Below are 18,365 nucleotides of genomic sequence, written 5' to 3' on the forward strand. Positions count from 1 at the left end.
CATGTTCAGTATGACTCAGTCTGAAACTTACAACATCGATAAAGTGTGGAACTGAATCCACTCAGACATGCGTCCTGCGTTTGACACTCAGATGTTTTATCTCTACTCTGCAAAAGGATGTATTTGCAGTTTGACGTTAGGAGGTTGACTTTAAATTTAATTAAAGAAGGAACAGAACTTCTCTGGCGCTCACCTGAACTCTCACCGTAAAGATGTAGAAGTATGACTGACATTAGTTCTGAAACCAGCAGCGATCCAGGATGCAAACTTTTAACCTCCAGTTTCAGTCAAGCAGAGACATCTGGTGTCTAGCAGTTGAACATATAGCTGCACATTCAGAGGTTCTGGATATTTTAATTGAGGTCGAAGGAGGAGATTTAACAACGTAGTCAAAGTTTTTGAAACCAAAATTGACAATCTGTGTGAGTCTTCAAATACATCTGGTAGGAATCTGATCACATCTGTCAAAGTCTGCTGTCATGTGAGAATTAATACAGTCATGTGACGTAAACATGATGAATGTGGATGAACAAGAAACCTACACTTTTGGTTCCTCAAGTGAAACTAACATATGATCAATGTAAATCAACAATCTTAGATATTTCTTTTAAATCAAGAAACTCACATTTAATGTAGATGTTGCCTTGTATGTTTGAAAAACAGGCTTAGTCGTGATATATAACAAGATATTACACATTATTGTTGGCTTTTTGTGTATGTTTGTTGCAGAATTAAAGTCCAATAAATGTTCTTGAAACAATAAATGTCAACCAGAGCGCTTCACAGAGATATAATCAGAGTAATTCAATAAATAGCATAAAATCAGAACAGTACAGATACAAAATAAAGAATGTGATCAGTTGTGTTTTATGTAAGTTATTCATGTTAAAGCCACACGATGGCGCTGTTTTACCGGTTTATTTGTGCCCCAGTGATCTCTGCTCTCGGTGGGAAATGCCCACGTTGCTGCTGCCGACTTGCACAACTCGTGTTGAAATTTTGGAAATCACAGCGTCGCCCTGTTTTTATTGGGTTTTGTTTGTTTGTTTGTTTGTTTGTTTTCCATCTCGCCACGTCACTGCCTAAATATTGAACAGTCCCAATTTCAGTTAGAATCAGAGGAGGAATGAATTCATCGTCAACTTTGTGATGAATAAACAGAAGCAAACAGCCGTGGCCTCGTCTCCAAACTCTAAGCGCTGCCTTCACGCATGTTTGTAGAATAATTGCGATGCTACCTTTAATTAAAGCTCTGTGACAGTGAAGACCGGCACAAGCCAAATGGAAATTGAAATAAGCCGTATAAAGGGAAACAAATTAAAGAAAAACATTTTAATTAACCTTTAATGAACCTGAAACCCACTCAGACGCCACGCGGCTTGAATCGCTGACAAACACCTGCACGCTGGCTCTTAAATCATCAGGGCGACTCGGAGACGTCTCACATTTTGGAAAAGCAATTTGCACAAACACCTAAAAGGTGATTTTTCTAGATTTAATTACAGCGACTTAATGAGACTCCCTAATGCCACCGTGTCTACGAATACTGCAGGAATCAGCTCAATTTAGCTCCTGTTTCCTCTCAGGTTTTTGTTTTTTTGCCAGAGGGAAGTAAATGACAAAAACAACAACAGAGGAAACAAACAAGAAGGTTTAATCCAATAAATTCATCCTTCAAAATATTACAGTCATATCTAGGGTTGCTATTATCTCCACCGCTGTAAAATCCAGCAATTATTTTCCTAATTAACTAATTAATCATTTTGTTTTCTTTACAAATTAGTGAAAAATGCTTGTTTAGAATTACCCAAAGTTACATCTTTAGATCTTTAGTTTTGTCCAATTTTGTCCAAAAAAAGAGAAACTAAAGTGATAAAACCCGTCCATCCATCCATCCATCATCTCTACACCTTAATCCTCACCAGGGTCATGGGGGGCGGAGCCTATCCCAGCTGACTCAGGGTGAAGGCAGGTTCACCTGGACAGGTAACCAGTCTATCACAGGGCTACACTTAGAGACAGACAACCAAGCACACTCACATTCACACCTACGGACAATTTACAATCACCAATTAACCTCAGCATGTTTCTGGACTGTGGGAGGAAGCCGGAGAACCCGGAGAGAACCCACGCTGCACGGGGAGAACATGGAGACTCCACGCAGGAAGATCCCGGGTGTCCTCACCGGGACGCCGACCAGCGACGGTGCTAACCACTGAACCACCTTGCAGCCCACATCCAGGATTATTTATAAATTAAAAGTAAGCTCTTACTGCATTTGCTGATCTCACAGTTTTCTCGCTCCACCTCGGGGTCGGTGGTGTAACACCAGGGCACCGGAGAGGCGTCGGGGTTACGGCAGTAGTTGTCGTCTAAACTCTTATCAGGATACCTAAAAAAAAACACACATGAGCAGGTTTTTTAACATCCAGAAGAACAAGCAGAGGACTGAACCAGCTGGTATCTGACTTCACATCATCCATCATGTGGCTGAACAACAGGTATGAAGGAAGCCGTACTTTTCTGGTTGGTAGATGTGCTGGTGAGGATACTGCTGGTCCCATCGCTGACACTCTCTGCCGCTCACCGTGTGGTCCACCTGGCCCCTGTAGTCCTCCCCGTTACAGGTGATGCACACCTCTGCAAGAACAAGCGTTGAAGTGAACAGAATCAGAACCCTGTCATTGTGCAGCTCTCCAGCTGTCCACATAATGTCCTTGAAAGCGACTAAAAGGATCCAAGTTGGAGCTCTAATTGTGGGGAAGCTGTGACACTGTGTTGGTAATAATAACCCTGTTTTAGCTAAATAACAGTCTGATCTGTCAGCAGGTCGGCCCAACACGCAGGAAGTATGGAATTAGTGCTCATGGGTCCTTAAAAATAAGAGAAAAACAACCAAAGCAGTCAAGGGAGTGAAGTTTCCAACAACATAAACCAATGTTTTCTAGACTTTAAGTGGATCTTTGGTTTGCTCTTCTGCTCATGAACTGAACTCTGGTATGAAACCTTCTTTCATGTGTATTTTCTTTCTGTTTATAAATGATGCAGCTCATCTGAAGCATCTCTGCCTGTGAATGAAGCGCCACCGATCGCTCCCTCCTCACGGCGATGTACGGGAACGTTACCGTCTTTGCACTGAGGAATGTTGCAGCTCTCGTAGCGCCGCTCGGCGTCGGTGGTGTAGCACCACGGGCCGATCCGATCCCCATCTGGGTTCCTGCAGTAGTTGAGCTCCAGACCGTTAGTGGATGTTGGAGTCCACCTGAGACACAGTTTGATTTGACACCGTTTAAGGACGCGTTTGAAATGAAACACTGATGACACAATGAAAGCTTTTAATCTGAGGGTGTTTACGTCGACCTTGGATGCTGTTTTTATAATCTATGGATAGTGATGGACAGCGATTGGCTCAATTATCAGACTTATTGATTAACTTTAGAGAAACTCCTCCACTCATCTCTTTAATTTGACTCTCAGGTGTGAATCTGCACTCGTTTCCGGCACCGATTAGAGTTGTATTTCAGGCCACCTGATGACTATAACCTCCAATATTTGGTCTCAAGACGTTCTGCAGCTCTTGCTCACGGTGTCTGTTTGTCATGTTTTGCTTATCAAAGGTTTTCTGAGGACAACAGGCTGGAAGTGAGGATGAGGATGATGCTCTCTGGAGGCCTGGCACTGACACTCGGTCAGATAACCGAGCTGAGAACATGACATCGACTGTTTCAGCCAGGATTCTCTCTTCCTGCCACGTCTGCAGCTCCGTCCCAGGTTGTGTTTAAACTCACATCCTTCAGCGTTCTCTGTTCGCCCTCAGACCGGAGGCGACTCACCTGTGATCGTGAGGAAACTTGGACCACCACTGCTGGCAGGTGAGTCCACTCTTTGTGCTGAAGACCTTCCCTCGGTAGTCCTCCCCTTTACCCACGATGCACTTCCTCACGTAGACTGGAAACAGACGAAACAAATCAAACGGCTGCGGTTCTCACACTGATCTTTATAACTTTACTAAATGTGAGTCCTACCCTTCTTCTCATAAAGGTCACAGTTGACGTTCCTCTTGACCTCTGCGTTGCTGCCATCGCCCACCCACGGCAGGTGTTTGCAGGTGACCGTCGGACGAGTCTCGTAGTTGAAAGCTCTGGTTTAGAGGAACATTTATTGAGTCAGATCCTCGTACACTGATGGGTGCACGCGTACAATAAGTCATACCAATAAAACCACCATGATTAACATTTAACAGACTGTTTTAAAGCCAGCAGCTCTCAGATGAAGCCAGCAGGGTTTTGAAACTTCAACGACATTTTTAGAAGTTTGAAGTGATGTTCGAAGGATTTTTTTTGTGTGATGCACATTTTTTAACTTACATTTTGTTTTTAAACAGATTTTAAAAAGAAAAAAGTACTATAGTTTACCATTTGTTTTAACACCAGAGTGTTTTAATAACTGCTTTGTTAACCAGCCGTCTGATCACCTGCCTGCACACCTGTCGCCCCGTTAGCTCTGTGTTTAGAACAAGTCATTCTGCCATTACAGTCCTATATTGAACTAACTACCCGACTATGACAATAACTTGTGGTCCAGGCTGTAATAGAATTATCTGAAATGTGCTTCTGAGGAATCTTTCTGCAGAAGGAGAGTCTGACAACATCTGGCCTCTCAGCCCTTCAACACGCCAACATCATGCTGCAGCACCGATAACTAACGTAAAGTGAAATTAAACCGTCAGTCCTTGAAGAATCCTTGTTTATATTTTTCTGGTTGCCTAAAACTTCCACCAGAAGACAAAACAGTCCCGACTGTGTGAATCATCCCAGAACTCACTGGTTCCTCCTGAAGATGCCTGAGAACAAATCAAACTGGTTTCTTTGACTAATGCCAAACAGCGGTTTTAGATGAACATCACTGATTGTGTTCTTGATTCAGACGGTTTCTGATGCAGATTTAACCCCACGTGACTGTTTAGCTCGTCATAATAGATGAACACGTTTCTGAAGGTTTCTAGGCAATAATGAGTGAACTCTATCAACCTTTGGACATGAACACTACTTAGGATCAGTTCACGGTTGGTTTGGTGTCTAATCATGAGGGTACCAGACTAATATTTAATTATTAAAGTCTTTTGTGTTGCAGGTCAAACACTAGCAGCTCCCAGAGTCACTACTGAGCCTGATGATGCTCTGCAGCTACGAAGGCGACTGACTTAAACGTGTCCGTCCAACCTGGCAACCCACAGTGTCGTCCCATTTCTGCAGTCAAACAAGTTGAACAGAAGGAGCTAATAATCCTGTTCTGTGTGGATTCTGTCATAAAATGGTGCCCGATGATGCTTGAAAGCCTTCAGAGACAAAGAAACACCCAGACGCAGTTCTAGGCTTCTGAGCTTCTTCATTATTATGATTCAGAGAAATCCACCTGCTCCACCTCTGAATCCTAAAAACCACCGTGAAGATTGAAAGGCATGTTTTCTTTCTTTTAATTGTCAGAAATAAAGAAATTACAATCTTTTAACCGTTCTTGAACCTGAAAAGTGACTAAATCTAAGCTTAAAATTAAGATTTTTCTTATAAATGATTCTGTTCTACGTGTCTTATTTCGACATTTGCCCAGAATGAACATAAAAAACAAAAAAATTCAGCTCTTCTCTGCACCACCGAGAAGCCAGGACTGACTAAACCGACCAAATGTGACGTTAAACAAGAAATAAGGAACTTTTCAGGTGAACTGTTGACACGGAGCAGAGAGGAGAAAAAAAGACTGACTGGGAGGAAAACTAGAAATTCTTAATCAATGAAATGAAGATGCAGAAGAGCAGGTTGTCAGCGAGGTGTTGGAAGATGCATTGAGCATCAGTTGATGTGCAGAGCTGTGTGAGAAACATCTGGCGTGTAACGGTTGTACAGACGTAAACAGAAGTCACCAGATTATTTATAGCGTCCAGGGTTCCCCTTTTTTGTAATATTGACAACACCTGTGTGCACTTGGGACACAAGTGTTGCACATATTAGTTGTAGGTTTTTGCATTTTTTTGTAAAATTACATAAAGTTCCCGATGATTTCTGACAATATCTGTGTCCCAGAGCATGAAGGACACGTTTGGCTTCTCTCTACTTCTAGTTACAGTTCTGCAGGACTTCACAGTGAACAATGAGCCCACCCTGACCAGGACTAGGAGCAACAAACAACCAGAGGCTTAAAGTCGTGTTTGAGGCTGAATACCTGCAGTCCAGCGACTGTGAGCAGCGAGAGGCGCAGTCCTCCAGGTTCAGACCCGGTAACGTCTGCACTCGAGCCGAGTTCCAGGAGGTGGGGACGAGCTCTCGGCCCTCGGAGCGCTGGAAGTCATTCAGGGCGCTGCGGTACCCTGTTGGTGCAAAAACACGCTCAGTGCGTCTGCTCAGTCCTGGTGTCAACAGGTGCTCAGTGGCACCGGCTGGAACATTTTGGGCACGAGCCTGCTCACATACAACCTTTGGACCAGGACTGAGCTGCTGGTTTGTGACAGCAGAAGACCAGAAACAGCTTTAAACAACAACAACACAATGATATAGAGCTACTGGTACAAGTCATCACACAACAATCCTACAAACTGACAGCTTGTGTTTGACCAGGTGACAGTTTTAAGATCTCTCAGGCAGCTTCTCCCTAAACACTCCTCTGGATCTACCACTAAAAACACTCAGATTAAAGTCATCACAGCAGCACTGACGATGAAATAACTTGAAGCAGTCAAAGCCAGAGGTGGTCCAACGTCCTTACCGGCGGCCGCTCCGAGCGTCAGGAGAAAACAGAGCAGGAGCAGCTTCATTGTTTGGAGGAAGATGAGAGTCTTTTATGTGACTTGATGGAGGTCAGAGGGAGATCTGTGCTCTGTGGTGCTGCTCCTGTGACTGCTGGCTGCTAAACATCAAGCAACAAACAGAAAAACAACAAAAAAACCAAGTCCAGCACGGTGGTGGTAGAGATCCAGGCAGAGAGCAGAAACCCAGCAGGAACACTGAGCCCTTACTCAAACAGAGGGACTTATCCCCAAAACACAGCCAATCAATACCCGCATTAATCATTAATGAGCGGTGGCACATCAGTCCAACTGCTTCATGCTGTTTGAATCTCTGCATCTCAGCAACATGCATCAGCTCTAAACTCAACAGTCTGCAAAAAAAATCCAACAAAAACCTAAAAAACAAAAACAGAACAGACTTGTGCTTCCTGCTGCTGTACAAGCAGTTCTGCTGACCAACGCTAGACGTCAGTAGAAGAACCTCCAGAGGGTTTTTTCTGCTGCTTTCTGCTGTTTTCCGGGTGATCCAGTGAACTCCAGCTGCTCCAACTCCAAACTGCGCTGCGTTAGTTTGCGCGTTAATCAGCTGATCGTCTCTGGAGCCAAACAGGTAAGAAGGACAGGTGGGTTATGTTCTCATCGTGTTTGTTATGAAAGTGTGGAGAGAAGAAATCACGAGTGAAATGATCTGCTGTGGACTTTGATCGGACTCTTTAACCTGCCATCTGTCCCCAAAACTCCTGAACCGGTTCTGCTCCACACATGAAGGATGGATGAGGTTTTGGTTTTTACGCGCAGAGAAAAACGCACGTTTGCGAAAATAACAGCAACTTTGTGCAAAACGGCGCGATCTAGTGCAAGAAGGTTAATGTTTTATCTTGAGTTGGGACTCTGCCAGGAAGCTGTGGTCTGAGCTCAGGTTGTTCTGTTGACCAGGAATCAGTTTAACGAGGATTTCTGTTTTCATGCTGCTTTGTGCTTCATGTCAGAGGAAAGTTTTGTCCTGTTGGCTTCATGTATGAACCCTAGACCACTTCATATAGTCAGTTTCTTCTGTTTAGCACAATATACAGGCCTTCATTTGTATTTGAAATAAACACAATCCTCACATGAAGAATAAAATGGCTCCAGTGAATAAAAACAACAGGTTTCCTCTGTTAGGTCAGCTGTGATTAACGGCCAGTGAACTCTTTTTTTCTTTTCTTTAAAAAAACTGATTATATGCAGCTTGTTGTTCATGAAAACATCTGAGTCCACATGAGAGAGAGACACCTTATTAGAATAGAATCATTTTTATTGATCCCGCAGCATCCAAAAATATAGAAAGTACCAGGAAATAACATTAAGTAATAAAATGTACACAAGACGATAAAACCTATACAGTATTTTCACTGAAAAAGAAAACAGATCATGAGTTTATTTCTCCTCCTTAAATCTAAACAGAAGCTTAAATGTGTGTTTTTAATATTTCTGTATCCGTCGATTGTAAATCAGAAGACGTCGGAAAAGGAAGTGGATCCGGTTTTTCCCGATGAAATGTGGACTTTCCATCCATCCAGAGTTGCTCAATAAACACCAGACCCAGTTTATTTAGTGAGTCACTGTTTTCATTAGTCGAAGGTTACCTGGATCTGATCTTTCTCTGTCCCCAGCCTTTAAAAACAGAAAGCCAACGGGGACACGTCGCTGGATTTATTTACACATTTCTTCTAATAGATTTGTATTATTTCTCTCCTCACACATGGACTCTGCTCCGGCAAACTTCAATTAAAAGACTAGAAACCTTCACTGTCCTTGAGAAGCTGTTTGCATGTAGAAATCATTTAAAACACCACATCCCTGTGTGTCTAAATGCAGTCTTTGCCCTGTGTGTGCCGTCTCTTGCAGAAACCTTCTGTGTTCAGGATGTCGGCGGCTAAGATGACGGAGGGCAGCGTCCAGCTGGAGAGCAGCAGAGCGCCGCTGTTCTACAGACAAAGTGAACCCGCCACAGGAGACGTGAAGATGTCGGTGTTGCTCCTCCACGGCATTCGCTTCTCCTCAGAAAACTGGCTCAACATCGGCACCTTGGAGGTTCTGGCCGGAGCGGGCTGCCGTGCGGTCGCCATCGACCTGCCAGGTGGGTCTCCTCCAGAACTAACTGGGTCTACTTTACTGCTTCAGGCAAGTCTGGAGGCCAGAACCGAGAAGTTCAGGAGTCAGAAGAGTCCCACATTCACAGTTAGACAGAACGTAATGTTTACCACTAACATCAGCGGCGTCTTATTGAATCATGGGGTCACATCTTGAGAACTGATCAGACCTGGAGCCGGTCAGCCTTCCAAACCAGGGACCTCCAGCTCTGGTCCGTGTGAGCTACTGTCCTGCAGGTTCTAGACGTTAATGGATCACTAGCAGACTTGTGTAGAACTTGACAACAAGCTGTTGGAGATCCTTTAATCTGAGTCAGGTGTGTTCCAGAAACGTCTAACACTTGCAGGACAGTAGCTCATGCGGACCGGAGTTGGAGATCCCTGCTCTAAACCAGGGGTCTCCAATCCTGGTCCTCGAGGGCCGCAGTCCTGCATGTTTTAGATGTTTCCTTCTTCCAACACACCTGATTCAAATGATCAGCTCATTATGAAGCTCTGCAGAAGCCTGATAACGATCCTGATCATTTGAATCAGGTGTGTTGGAAGAAGGAAACATCTAAAACATGCAGGACTGCGGCCCTCCAGGACCAGGACTGGACACCCCTGCTCCCGTCACAACTCTCCTCTCTGTGGGCTCAAAGTTCTGCACATCTGTGGACCCCTGACTACCACGGCTAGAAGCAGAGAGCTCATCATGATTCCAAAAATTTAAAAAAGCAAAAAAAAATGATATTTGAATTTCTTTGATTATTGATTTGTCCTAAACCTGGACTCACCGTGTGCATCATGTTCTCTGGTGCACACAGGTGTCACCTGGACTGGAACAACATCGACATTTGACTACTTTTATTTTTAAGCTGCCTCCTGCTGGTCTGCTCTGTGTGAACACTTCAGTCCAGAGTTAGACGTCTGAGTCACTCGTGACTTCACGGTTACAGCAGGAAGATTTTTGCTTTTTTATAGAATCTCCTTCGTGCAAACAGTTCTTATGTATGATGAGCAGAATGAAGCGATTTTGATCAAATATTTTAACTGTAAGTTGTGATTGGGTTAAACTTTCCACATCACAGTTCATCGACCGTCGTATAGACGACAACAATGACAGTTTAAAAGTGTTTTTACAGTTTCTGGAGTAATTTTGACAGTTTTTTGACGATAACTGGACTTTAAATCTGATTTTAGGGGAGTTTACTCAGAAAGAAGAAGATTTTTTTCCACACGGTCCCTGAATGTTTGACTCTCTTCTTGCTTCCTCGCTGCTGCTGCTCTCTTCTTCTTCCTCCCTAAGTCTGCTGTCCTGTTTCCGTCCACAGGCTTCGGCCGGTCCAAGTCAGCCGAGGCTCCGGCGGCGGTCGGAGAAGTGGCTCCGTCCAGTTTCCTGAAGGAGGTGTGTGAGCGGCTGGGTCTGAGCCCGGTGGTGCTGATCAGCCCGTCCCTCAGCGGGATGTACTCCCTCAACTTCCTCCTGCAGCACCCGTCCCTGATCCGAGCCTTCATCCCCATAGCTCCCATCTGCACCGACAAATTCACGGCCGAGCAGTACAGGAGCGTAAAGGTAGAGCCTGCGTGTCGGGATACGCTTCAGATTTCTGTGGAGCTTCCTCTCCTTCAAACTTTCCCTTTTTTTCTGCTTTTCATTTCTTCCTTAAAGGAAAACTCAAGCGACCGTGAATGTCATCCCATTTTCCAGCACATCGCTCTCTCCTTTTCAAAAGAGGCCGACTTTCACAGACGCCACTGGCTTTCATCCAGCTCAGAACTTTTCAAATTAAATTTCTTAGATGGCAAACCAAGTGAGGGCGCAGAAACGCGGGGGGAGATGGATTATGAACTTTGTGTGTTACTGAAAAGTAGATCCAAAAAACCTACCGAACACGTCCAAGTGACGGCACTGAGCTCTTAATTAAGGACAAGATGGTTATCAGCGACTCTTCCATATTTTCTTGTTTTAAACTAAGACTGTACGTTTTATTCTGCTGGATTTTATTGACATCTGAAGTAACGTTAAACGGTTTTACTTGCAAAACAAACGAGTGAAGAATAAAACAAGATGCACCAAATCATTAGTGGATAAAATAGTAAAAATCAACTTTAAACTGACGACATAGAGTCCTGCCGACATAAAGAAGCACAAGAAATAATAATAATACAGTCAGATAATGATGAAGGACATCCTGCTGCGTAATGACAGTTAATCAACTAGCTGTTAACTATTAAATTAATCACCAACTATTTTGAGAATTGATTCATGGATTTGAGTAGATTTTTATACAATTAGTGACTCGATGATCCGACACTAAATGTAAAACCTTCTTCTATGTCGGATATCAAGGCTGTCGGATTGTCCAGACGGAGGTCCAGATACGAGGAGGGCTTGATGCTGGAAGGCTCATTAGTTGTTAATTATTGGTCGTAGTTGTTATAATAACTAGTAGGGCTGGTCCCAGTAGAACTTTCTGCTCTCTGGATATTCAGGAACAATTAATGATGAATATCAGAACATTCTGTGCGGTCGGGGGACACTTCCACCCCGGGGCAGCGCTCTGACGGGGTGGAAGTGTCCAGAACACACAGGCAGTACTTGGCTGCTGATGCTAGTTTAGTTAGCGCTCACACTTCTGTTTCCTCCATCGGTGGCGGCGGGGGAGTGGCAGATACGCTCCACCGTTACCATCCATGTTTACTTCCATAAACACTGAGCACGCTCGCTGCGTGTGACGTCGTCGTGTCCTCTTCTGCGCATGCGGGACACTTTTGGGTCGTATGAAGTTCACACAGCAGATCACATACAAGTCGCATTGAAGTGGAAACGTGAAGGAAGTCACAAAGAAATCCTCATTGAGCATCAAGTCCTGCAGTGTGAACGTAGCCAATCTGTGGGATTGTTCAGTCAGATAATACGCCGTCATCCTGATTGGTGACATTAAATGTCATGTCGGAGTCACAATCCAAGGCTGTCGCTATGTTAAGGCTGTTTTTATGGGTTCTGTTGGTTTTTCCTAAAAACCTGTCAGATAGCAGGTTTAGGATTGTTAAGGGTCGATTATGGAGTCACGGCAAAGTTCTTGGGTTTCAGCTTCTTAACTTCAAATGTTTTTTAGTTTCTTTGCTCCTCTGTGACACTAAAGTGAATGTTGTGAATAAAACAGTCGTCATCTTTGGGAAGCACTGATCAACTTTTTCACCATTTTCTAGACCAAACAACAAACCTAATGAATGAATTATTACAGTCCTGCTGTTTATTTTGGACTTCTACACATGTTTTATGTAATTATCCGTCTTCTTCCTCTGCTGCTGCTGCTGCTCATACATTAAAGTAATTATACTGCAGTGAGGACTCAGACCCACACTTCCAGCCAAATGAACTTGTGCACATTTTGCTGATAGTATATTATAAACTTTTCTTAAAGCGCACTCTGCTGGTTTTGCACATGAAAGTCAGTCAGATGGCTGCGGGGCAGTTACATAACGACTTCTGTGACTCTCTCAGGGCTAAAAATAACCCCGATGATGCCACAGTGATGCCAGCATTACGCATTTACGACAGAAAGAGGCACAAAAAACGCTGCTAAGTTGCATTATATTGAATTTTGGGAGCTGCCATTTTTTGTGGCTTGCCTGTTATTAGGAACTAAGAACTGGGTCATGCTTGAAGAGAACTCTGCGGGTCTTAGAGACGGACACAGTGGAAGGTGGGTTGAAAAGCCTGCCGTCACACAGGAGTAATCCTTTACATCCAGCAATAACCGAGCACATTGTCAGAGCGTCTCTCCTGGAAGGCATTCACACGAAAAGTGACAGAAGAAGTTGTGTGGAGAATGGAAGGAGAGGAGCTTAAGAGGCTCCGTTCTCACCTGCACACAGCCGGCCAGTCACATGTAAAGCGGGTGCAAATGTTGGAAAGTTACAGAAATGGTTGGACACAGGCCACTTCTTACACCTGAAAAGTCGGGAATGAGTGTTTCTCTGATAGCGGCGCCTCTAAAGCGAGGCCTCAGACCGTGGACCCGGTCTCTGGCGAGTCCCTTCGCTTCACAGAGATGCAGCAGAGCGTGGGCAGAGGATCCGAGTGTCCTTTCTGTAGCTGATAAAAGCGAATATCCTGCTCTGCTTGACCACAGTCGCTTATTAACATCCAGACACGTAAATCTGTCACACCGAATAAAACCAAAGCGCAGGTCTCTTATCTTTTCACCAGATTTCTTTTCAGCTGGAGGTAAAATGTAGGACATCTACGAAATCTTATTAGATACGGACGTGAATCTGAAAACAAACACGAAGCAGAGAGACAGATTTCCAGAAGGACCGTGGAAGTGATTCACCACAAGTTTTCTTTTCCTGTCTTCAGGTCCCGTCGCTGATCGTGTACGGCGACCAGGACGCCCAGCTCGGAGAGGTGTCGCTCCGTAACCTGAGCAGTCTGGCCAATCACAGCGTGGTGGTGATGAAGGGGGCGGGGCACCCCTGTTACCTGGACGACCCCGACACCTGGCACAAAGCGCTCACGGACTTCCTCAACACGCTGTGAAGCTGGAGAGGTTAACACATGATGCTTTCATGAGGAGTTCAGGCCACGACGTCCTCCTGCTCCACCTGATTTAACGTTCGACTAATCGGATCCGACAGCAGAAGAACTTTTCCTGTAAAGGTTCAACCTCAACATTTTGGGAAACATTTGCAAACGTAGCCAGCCTGGCAGGGAAACAGATCCGTCTAGCAGCACGTCTGAAGCTCACTGATGCCGTCTTCAGTTTGTTTTATCCACACAAAAAAGTGAAGAGTGTAATTATGAGTGTAAAAGTCTCTGGAGGTTCTGATATATCCGCCACAGAACTTAGCAAAACAGAACCGCGTGAAAACAAAACAGACGTGGATGCCTGTCGTAAGCCAGAGACTGATGTTCAGTGTAAACAAACCTAATTTTAAGGGATGTAGGGATTATTGAACGGGCTTAGCGGCTTCAGGCACCGGGGCTCCAGGAGCGAGGAGGCCCCTGGTGTCAGCACCGAACTATAATCTCCCAGAAAGAGACACGAAAGCACAGAAATTCTGTAAAAAGAGACAGAAATGAAGATATGTATGAAGATTACGGAGACAAAATGGCTAAAAAGATGTGAATTGACAAAAACGCGACACATAATGACAAAATTGGACACAAAATGACCAAAACACAACATAAAATGACCAAAATGTGACACAAAATGACCAAAATGCGACACAAAATGATCAAAATGTGACACAATATTGCACTAAATGACCAAAACACAACATAAAATGACCATATTGTGACAAATAAGGATCAAAATGTGACACAATATTACATAATGTGACACAAAATGATCAACATATGACACAAAATGACCAAAATGTGGCACAAAATGATCAAAATGTGACACAATATTACACAAAATGACCAAAACACAATATAAAATGACCACAATGTGACACAAAATGACCAAAATGTGGCACAAAATGATCAAAATGTGACACAATATTGCACTAAATGACCAAAACACAACATAAAATGACCATAATGTGACAAGTAAGGATCAAAATGTGACACGAAATGATCAACATATGACACAAAATGATCAAAATGAGAAAAACGGCGATAAAAAGATGCTAAATGACCAGACAGAGATGCAAAATTAACAACACGAGACACAAAATGAGAGAAAAAAAACATGAAATCCTGCAAAACATCTCCAAGATGACGACACAAAACAAATCCAGAGCCACATAACCAACTCTGTGATGATAAACTGATGAGTGCTCATGAGGCAGTTCTTCTGTTTCTACCAGATTTCTAAACGGCATCAACACAACACATGAATGTAAGCAGAGCTGAAGTAGCTGCTTCCTCTGAGCTACGTTGGCTAAGAAAGCAAACTAGAATGTTTCCCAAAATATTGAGTTTTAATCCTGTTAAAGTTGATCTTAGAGCACCAACAATGACTTTGCTTGTTCCCAGATTGTATATCTTTGATATAAATCACCTTCTCGCTGACAAACCAAAACACGACACGATGAAATGAAGTGAAAAATATGAACATTATTTAATAACTGATTCTCTGTAATAAACAATTTGAAAATATTTTACAAGGAGTCACAGACACAATATTTTACAAATTTTGCCCTCTTCTTCTTCTTCTTCTTTGTTTTTTTTCTGTTTTTTTTTTTTAGCTTCATCTGTACAAAAGAATGGAGCGACGTGGACCAGTGCCCAGAAAAGAAGGAGCTAAATCTTTCACACAAACATTCACACTCACACGAGAAATAAAAAAAAACTGAAAGAAAATTCAAACATTTTGACGTCAGATCTCAAACTTATCAACAGTGCTGTATTCCTATAGTTGTTTTTTTTTTAACTTCACTTAAAATTCGACTGATTTTACTTTTTTTCTCTTTTTTTTTTTACTCTAAATGTTATTTTTTTTCACACACTTGTCAAACATGGTCACATAGCACCAGACTACAGACTACAGAATCACATACACGCGTCTTTCCCACAGAGACGCACCGACTCGGATGCAGCGAGGCTCGGGAGGCCGCTTCACCCAAACCCTCCTGTTGCCTATTTTAAAGCGAACCCCTCCCTCTCGTTCCCCAAGCTGCTCCAATTTTCTATTTTTTCTTTATTTTTTTTCTTCTTATTATTTATTTTTTTGGCAAAAGTAAATTTGTCCAACCACAGACACCAGTGCATCCCGACGGGACGCACACGTCACTACATGATTCCTCCGTGACCTTCAGGCCCGTGCTGCTCTGTGGAGACCCACTCCCTGAGCTTGCCTCTGACATCCCGTCCACTCACAAAGAAAGAAAACACCTGGGAGGAGTCGCGCCCGGTGTTTGACATCTCCCAGCTGGGCGTGAATAAGTGCCATTACGTGTTTGCTCATAGGTGTGTGTGTGTGTGTCGTGCACAAAGTGTACATGTTTAGTTTAAGTGTGAGACTGTACGCATACAGATCCAGGAAAAGAGAGGAAGTTGCAGGGGGTACATTTCCACAGGCACGTGTAGCGTTCGTTTAAAGACAGTGGAAATACAGACAGAGTTAATGGCACAGGACGGAGACAAACAAATGCCAGAAAAGTCAAACTGCATCCAGCGTCGGGCGACCCACCAATTTGGAAATCTTCAATTTTCTCGGATGCGTTGGGAGCCGAGCTGCAGCGACTGTGCCGGCATGATCTGTCACATCAAACAGTACCGACAGCAACTGTACAGAGTGTGTAGTCGAGCTTCGAGTCGCCCCCACCTGAGCCAGGCGGCGGGTGTTCGGGTGGAAACACTGAAGGTCGGAGGTCTTTTTGAAATTTGTAAAAAAAACTCCCGCCAGCTTTCAAGCGTTTAATCAAACAGGCATCGATCAATAACTAATCATTCCCAAGACGTAGAAATACAAAATTAGAGCTCACTATACGTACTGCATAACACCAAGAAAACCCAGGGGCGTGAATACTGTGGGGGGCGTGAGGACCAGGGTGCGTGGGGGGGCGCCGGAGCTCCGTCTGGTGTAACACTAAGGCATTTAGAGAGAAAACACTGATGCACTACACATTCTTTCCTCTGCGTCCGTTTACTGAAGCGTTAACGATGAGTGTTTTGGTTTCCCCCTCGTCCCCGTCCGACCCCCGGTTTATTTTTTTCTTCTTCTTCTTCTTCTCCACGACAACACTGCTGCAACACAGGAACAGGAAGGAACAGCCTGTCCCTGCTCAAAGACATTCCCCTCTGAGGGTTTTTAAAACGCAAACTAACGCACACACACACATCCACACACACACAAACACATACGACTCAGGCAGAACTATAGCAGTCAGGTGGCCCTAAAAACGCTCTACGGCCGGTTAAGTCGCTGTATACTGATAGTGTAGCTCTATACATGGCTTCGTAGAGGGACGGTACAGTAGCTCAGGAGCGACGAGGGCGAATACATGAAGCCGAGCCGGCTCTGTTCGCTGGGAGGTGTGGTGGAGGTACTGTACGGCCGCTCTACCCTCACACAGCCGATCCAAAACAAAGTGCGTCAAGGCACTATGACACAGAGCGGCTCCTAAACATGGAAGTCTAACGTGACTCTTCACACGTCGCAATGATCCAGAAATGACAAACTGTGATGGATTACACCCGGACGACTACTGATCACCATATTTAGTGGCCTCTTCTGCACTTTAGTTGGAAATGTTGATAAGCCCCCTATCCCCCAGCAGCGAATGGTTTCAAACAGCATCAGTCAAAGGTAACGCGAGCCCCCCGAAAAGGAACAACAGCTACCCCCTTCCCTTCCCCAAAAAACCCCACCTACGATGAGGCAGAGTGATAGAAGTAAAGCGCATATACAAATCGTGATTAGTAGAGGTTACTGGAGAAGCCTCGTGAGGATTGGCAGAGGAAGGATTTCTTCTTCTTCTTTATTTTTTTTGAGACTAAACCCGAGGTCAGATGGATCCTAAAGGAGAGAGCCAACAACGCTCCTGCAGCAACCAAACACCGACTCGTGTTTCTGCAGCCGCCTTACATGGTGAATATCAGGAGAAATACTCAGAGAAATGTGATTCCCATCACGTAATTACAATAATCCCCAGTGGACCCTCTTTTAAAAGCATTAATCTGTAATTAAGAGCCGCGACAAAACGAGTCGGCGTTCGCTTGCCGAGTGTCTCCTCTTCCACTCGAGGTTTATCCTGAATCTAAATCCTCTTCGTGTTTTTGGCTAGAAAAATAAGACCACATGAAAGTATATCTCATTTTGGCAAGTAGATATAGCGCGTAAATGGATTCATGTCTGTTTAACACTTAACGACTTCCTTCAATCAAATTAAAACCTAAATATACTGGATGTTTGGATACTCATCACTTCAGCAGTTTATACTTTTGTATACTTGACAGTTTGTCTTTTTTTGTCTTTTTTTCTTTTTGTTGTTGTTCTGATATTTTCTTCTACGGTGGTTATAACTGGCTGGATGGTCCGCAGCCTCTTACGAGAGGCAAATGACAGAGTGTCGAGACTCTGGGATGGAGGAGAAGGAGGAGGAGGAGGAGGAGGAGGAGGAGGAGAAGGAGGAGAAGTCGTCCGTCTGGCAGACAGAAGGCGGACAGACGACCTCAGCGTCTCTAGTCTATGTGGTGGGAGGTCTGTGATGAGAGGATCAGCTGTCCTTGTTGCCCCTCGCTGGAGGTGGAGGTGGCGGGTGAGGGCGGTGGTGGGATCGGGTGGGTTCTCTTTTCTGATCCAGGTGGTCCGGCACCACCCGCTCCTCCTGCAGATGAAGGTTGAGGACGTCCGGCGGTCGTCACTAAGCGACACAGACTGAAGCGAGCTGGGTAGCGCGGCGCTCAGGGCTTCCGACTGGCTGTGATGGGAAGTCCCATTATTACCTAATACCAAAGGGAGGAGGGGGGCGGGGCGGGGCAGGGGGGCGGAGGGGTTGGAGGGGCAGAAGCT

General features: G+C 44.4%; 2 protein-coding genes across 4 annotated transcripts in view; one reads left to right on the plus strand and one right to left on the minus strand.

Moving 5' to 3' along the window:
- The window catches only part of mst1 (macrophage stimulating 1), a 16,936-nt gene extending 9,920 nt beyond the window's left edge, over positions 1-7,016 (minus strand). The window contains exons 1-7 of the mRNA XM_008289225.1: positions 6,760-7,016; positions 6,220-6,364; positions 4,026-4,141; positions 3,834-3,948; positions 3,126-3,262; positions 2,520-2,640; positions 2,274-2,392 (exon numbers count right to left, since the gene is read on the minus strand). Coding sequence (XP_008287447.1) covers positions 2,274-2,392; positions 2,520-2,640; positions 3,126-3,262; positions 3,834-3,948; positions 4,026-4,141; positions 6,220-6,364; positions 6,760-6,808 — 802 coding nt within the window. The 5' untranslated portion in view covers positions 6,809-7,016. The remainder of the gene's footprint in view (positions 1-2,273; positions 2,393-2,519; positions 2,641-3,125; positions 3,263-3,833; positions 3,949-4,025; positions 4,142-6,219; positions 6,365-6,759) is intronic.
- Positions 7,017-7,297: 281 nt separating this feature from the next.
- Positions 7,298-14,288, plus strand: abhd14b (abhydrolase domain containing 14B). 3 transcript variants are annotated; one of them, XM_008289243.1, is made up of 4 exons: positions 7,298-7,404; positions 8,669-8,900; positions 10,227-10,468; positions 13,262-14,288. In XM_008289243.1, the coding sequence occupies exons 2-4, from the start codon at positions 8,687-8,689 to the stop codon at positions 13,439-13,441; spliced, it is 636 nt and encodes a 211-aa protein (XP_008287465.1). In that variant the 5' UTR covers positions 7,298-7,404; positions 8,669-8,686; the 3' UTR covers positions 13,442-14,288. The 3 variants fall into 3 exon arrangements, with proteins under 3 accessions (XP_008287465.1, XP_008287457.1, XP_008287473.1); XM_008289235.1 differs by having other exon boundaries at positions 7,298-7,391; XM_008289251.1 differs by having other exon boundaries at positions 7,298-7,391; positions 8,686-8,900.
- The last annotated feature ends 4,077 nt before the right edge of the window (positions 14,289-18,365 follow it).

The sequence above is a fragment of the Stegastes partitus genome, unplaced genomic scaffold (assembly GCF_000690725.1).
Source record: "Stegastes partitus isolate 25-593 unplaced genomic scaffold, Stegastes_partitus-1.0.2 Scaffold14, whole genome shotgun sequence".
Classification (NCBI taxonomy): domain Eukaryota; kingdom Metazoa; phylum Chordata; class Actinopteri; family Pomacentridae; genus Stegastes; species Stegastes partitus.